Source organism: Adiantum capillus-veneris, chromosome 1 (genome assembly GCF_014529385.1).
Source record: "Adiantum capillus-veneris isolate H3 chromosome 1, ASM1452938v2, whole genome shotgun sequence".
In the NCBI taxonomy this organism is placed as follows: domain Eukaryota; kingdom Viridiplantae; phylum Streptophyta; class Polypodiopsida; order Polypodiales; family Pteridaceae; genus Adiantum; species Adiantum capillus-veneris.
Genome location: NC_140931.1, coordinates 190,140,892 through 190,145,898, shown reverse-complemented (window position 1 = coordinate 190,145,898; position 5,007 = coordinate 190,140,892). Strand labels below are relative to the sequence as shown.

At 42.4% G+C, this 5,007-nt stretch overlaps 1 protein-coding gene across 1 annotated transcript; it reads left to right on the top strand.

Annotated features, from left to right (window-relative positions):
* The first annotated feature begins 4,065 nt into the window (after positions 1 to 4,065).
* LOC147466210 (dirigent protein 5-like) lies at positions 4,066 to 5,007 on the top strand. Its single transcript, XM_086513496.1, has one exon. The coding sequence runs from the start codon at positions 4,213 to 4,215 to the stop codon at positions 4,723 to 4,725; it is 513 nt and encodes a 170-aa protein (XP_086369622.1). The 5' UTR covers positions 4,066 to 4,212; the 3' UTR covers positions 4,726 to 5,007.

Here is a 5,007-nt window from a genome sequence, read left to right as displayed (position 1 = left end):
CACAGCATGCTTGCATTGATTACAAGGACATAAGACCCTCGTTGAGAGATAGTGTTTCGGTTGGACGGTCCCACATCGTCACTACTCATAATGAGGATAAAAATCTTATAACCTGGACAAAAAATTTAATATTCTATTGGCATTCTTCGTCTTATCTCTCTCTCTCTCTCTCTCTCTCTCTCTCTCTCTCTCTCTCTCTACCTCACATTCTCTAGTCATGTCCAATCCCCGCACACCTCGGTCTAGAGGTGCACGGAGATCAGAACCACCGGGTTATAATCTCGTCTTTATTGGTCAATACCTATATTTGTGGGTACAAGAAATCTACAGACCCACGTCTACATGATACTGCATGTAGTGGACAAAACCCCTTTGCCTCTTCTCTAGCTGTAGCACTTCACAGCATCTTAACATCTTTTCACAGTAGATCTTTTCACTGTTCGTCTAACTCTAAACCCTAAACCGTAAGTAATTCTTGCGTGGACTCGATCTAACGTAAATAAGCGTAAATCTAAATAAACTTAAATCTAACTAAAAATAAACCTAAATCTAATTTAACGTAAGTCTACATCTAACCTAATCTTTAACGTCTTTTGGGATAGTTTCCTACGACGTGAAAACTCTCTTCTTCTTGTGTGTGTGTGTGTGTGTGTGTGTGTGTGTGTGGGTAAACCTAAATAAACCTAAGTCTAATCTAATATAACATAAATCTAAATCTAACGTAAATTATGTTATATTAAAAACAAAGAACTAAACTAACAGGGATTATAAGAACCTTAAAACTGATTTAACACATAATTTTTCACATAACTCGGCAAGAGTTGGCATTCTCATCACTAAAGATGTGAGAGTTAACTTCCGGCGGTGACGCTGCCTCTTCTCCATCCACATCTGACGACAGCAATTGGCCCTTTGGACCGTTCTTGCTCTTGTTACTAACTTTGAAGTTGTTGTTGAATGACTAGAGGTTGTCTAGATGGTCATTGTCGGGGATGTATATAGTGACTCTTGCCGCCCTGAAGATCCACCTTCTTCCCTATCTTCTGAAGACATTTCACCAGTACTTTTGGATCGACGGAGCCCACCATGAGTGAAGGCAGCAATACCCTATATTCCATTGAGGGCTTTCTTCACCCGCTTCATGCAGGCATCGCAGTCTATGGAGACCTAAATCTAATCTAATATAACGTAAATCTAAATCTAGCGTAAATAAACGTAAATCTAACTAAAAATAAACCTAAATCTAATCTAATTTAACTTAAATAAACCTAAATCTAATTTAATGTAAGTCTACATCTAACCTAATCTTTAACGTCTTTTAGGATAGTTTCCTACGACGTTATAACTCTCTTCTTCTTGTGTGTGTGTGCGCGTGTGTGGATGTGTGTGCCAATAAAAAGAGATAAATGGTATAACCTTTCTATCACCCATGCCAAGCATGATAGAGTGTTTATGCCATTTCCCTCTTGAATAATAGGTCTTGAGTTCAACTCCTCGTCGGCTAGATCTTTAGGTCTTTTAATTTTAATTAGTTTCCTACGACGTTAAATTAGTTTCTCTCTCTTTCTCTCTCAATGTGTGTGCGTTTTTTTGTTTATGCATGTTTTCTCTCTCTTTTCCTCTCTCAATGTGTGCGTTTTTTGTTTATGCATGTTCTCTCTCTCTTTTCCTCTCTCAATGTGTGCGTTTTTTGTTTATGCATGCTCTCTCTCTCTTTTCCTCTCTCAATGTGTGTGTGCATTCTTTGTTTATGTATGTGTGTGTGCGTTTTTGTTTATGTTTGTACTCTTTCTCTCTCTCTCTCTCTCTCTCTCTCTCTCTCTCTCTCTCAAAAACACTATGTGTGTGTGTGTGTGTGTGTGTGTGTGTGTGTGTGTGAGAGAGAGAGAGAGAGAGAGAGAGAGAGAGAGAGAGAGGGAGAGGGAAAGAGGGGAAGGGAACATGAGAGTGAGGAGAGGGAAGGAGCATACCTGGCTCTCCTTCCTCTCCTCGTGTGTGTGTGTGTGTGTGTGTGTGTGTGTGTGGAGAAGAAAGAGAGAGAGAGAGAGAGAGAGGGAGAGCGTTACCTGCTCCTTGCTTGAGGGCGCTGAAAAACTCAGATCTGAGATCTGAGTTTTTGGGCGCTCTCTGTTATTTTTTTTAGCCCAGCCGGCGTCGCTATGAGCGTCGCAAATTTACTTGTAAATTTGCGACGCTCATAGCGACGCCGGGAATTTTTTTTTTTTAGCGTCGCTGTGTGAGCGTCGCTAATATGAATAGCCTCTTGTAGTGAATATTTCAACCCAAAGCATGTGAAGTTATGGAAAATAGAAGTGGTGCAAGAGGACAACCCTGCCTTATAGATCTCATCAATTTTATGACTTATGTTAGTTCCCCATTTATTGAAATTATGGCAAACTAGCATTTCCAAACAACATGTGAACAAATTTAATAAAACTTTTTCCTAGACCCATATCGAAAAGTGACTGTAGCATAAATTCCCACCCCATTCTATCATTGGCCTTGTCAAAATCAACTTTGAAGAAGAAGTAGTCATGTTCATTTTCCATAGCATGTTCCATGCCCTCCAAGAGGGTGATGATAGCATCTAATATGAATCTTCCTTTGATAAAACCTTTTTGCTCCTGAAGAATGAAGCTGGTCATGAGAGGATTAAGTCTCCTAGCTAAGGACAGGGCAAACACTTTTATATAGAAATCAGACAGGTAATGGGTCTCCAATTGCTAAGATCCTCCCTACCTCCTTTTTTATGGATGAGTTTAACAACTCCAGTGTTAACACAAGCAGGAAGAGCACCCAATCTAACAGCTTCTTGCCACACTAGGATCAGATAAGGTGCAACAAACTCCTTGAATTGGATGTAGAATTCATCAGGTAAACCATCAATGTTTGGGGGTTTCTAGTCTTGAGGCTGGTAATAGTTTCTTTGACTTCCTCAAGAGAGATAGGCTGGTCTAAGAAGTGTGCTTGATGGGGAGCAACAAACTTCTTTCTGGACTGGGCTATAAAAGCCCTGGCCTCCTGTATATCTCTATCTCTCTTAGGAGGACCAGACAAAATATTAGCAAAGAACTCATGGACTATAGTAACATTATCCTTGTAAGACTTTGTAAGATTCCCATCCTTATTTCTCAGCAAAGGTATGAAATCCTTAGATTTTCTTTCTCAACAGATTAAACATGCTTCTAGTGGGCCGGTCTATTTTCCTGCCCAAAACTCTCTAGTGAAAGCAAGGGCACTGCTAACATCAAGGAGCTCTTCCTGCTTGAGTGACACTCTAAGATCAAAAAGCCTAGGAGGGGGAGGGTCAGCATTGGAGAGAGATTCTTCAAGTTGAAAAAATTCCTTTGTGATCATCATCTTTCTATGAGACCTAATGTCCTTCGCTATTTTTTTGTACTTGGTCAAAACCCTCTGTATTCCCTTTACAGCAACCTCCCAAGCCTTGGCAGGAGAGGGGTAGAGAGCAAAGGATTCCTTCATAACGTCTTGCACTTTATTTTCAATGCAGTCTATGTCAAACAGAGTGTGGTCTAGGTGGGGCCAGCCAAATTTAAAGTTGTTCTCAGATCTCATTGATTCAAACAAGACAGGCTTGTGATCAGATAACACAAAGGAAGCATTAGACTTGCACACTGTACTAACCAATGATCTTGTAAAACATTTGCAGACATGTAAACTTTGTCTAGCGTGGTTTGACTTTGGAAGGCTTAAAAAGGCTTAGTTGCATCTTAGCATGTGCAAGCTCTTGATTTTGTCACCAGTTCAAGTCGTGGTTTTTTGGCTTGCAAAAGCTTGATTGGAGTGGACTATTCTGTACTCTCAGTATGCATGCCCTCTTTCCTTCGCTATCACCTTCTTTTGACTTCCTTTACTTTTTTTCTCTCAGCCTTGTTTATTATTAGGAGGGTTATGAGTTGTTAAAGTGGTGTTGCTGCATACGTGGGGAACGAGTGGGAGGGGGCTTTGAGCCACGTAACACGTTCGAAACGCGCAGCCTTGACCTGCAAATTCAAAAGAATTCGAGGGCGATGGTCCGCCCAGTTGACGTTCTAGACTTAAAAACACATGCTTCGAGTTCGTATAGATCTCTGCACGGCAATATTGTTGTAGCTCTTGTGAGGACGTCCACAGAGAGAGAGAGAGAGAGAGAGAGAGAGAGAGAGAGAGAGAGAGATATGGGGCCAGAAAGCCGCCGTCTTACTGCTAGCCATGGCGCTGCTGCTAATGATATCTCTGCAGAGAGCAGAAGCTAAGATCCCCTCATTCGAGGCGTACAACGTGCTGCTCCGGCAGGGGCCCAACAGCACACATGGATACAACACAGTGCGCTGCGGGGGTTCGGAGGAGCGGAGCGTGCCGCCCGGGGCGGCGCAGTTCGGTGACATATTCTGCTTCGACATGCCGCTGTACAAGGAGAAGGACCCGAATTCGGAGCTGCTGGGGCGGGTGCAGGGGCGCTATTCGTTTTCGCAGCTGACGGGAGGTAACGTATTCGTAACGGAGACGTTCATTTTCAACGGAACCAGTGTGCCATACAAGGGTAGTTTCTCGGCGCTGGGCATCGAGATGATAGGGAAGGTGAGCAGCAAGCCAATCACCGGAGGAACGGACGACTACGAGCTGGTGACCGGGAACGCCATCACCACCCCCATCCCCGGCCTCCTCTTGGACGCATTCGGCAACACCCAATTCTGGTTCAACTACCAGTTACTCTTCTCCTAGCACTAGCCTTACATTACGTAAAACCCTTCATAATCAATCATACGTCCTACAATAATAATAAATTCCATCTAGCGCCACTTGCAAGAATATTCGGTCCTGATTCCTCGATATTTTTCCTATACTTGGTAATTTGATGTGATCTCAAACAAGTGATAAAATCAAGAGGCCTGCCGATCTTAACTTGTAAGATGTCCCCCACATGATAACAAATTTCCAACTTATAACAAATAACTAGAGTAGAAGCTACAAGATACAAGCAAAAGATCTTACCTTGTGCAATGT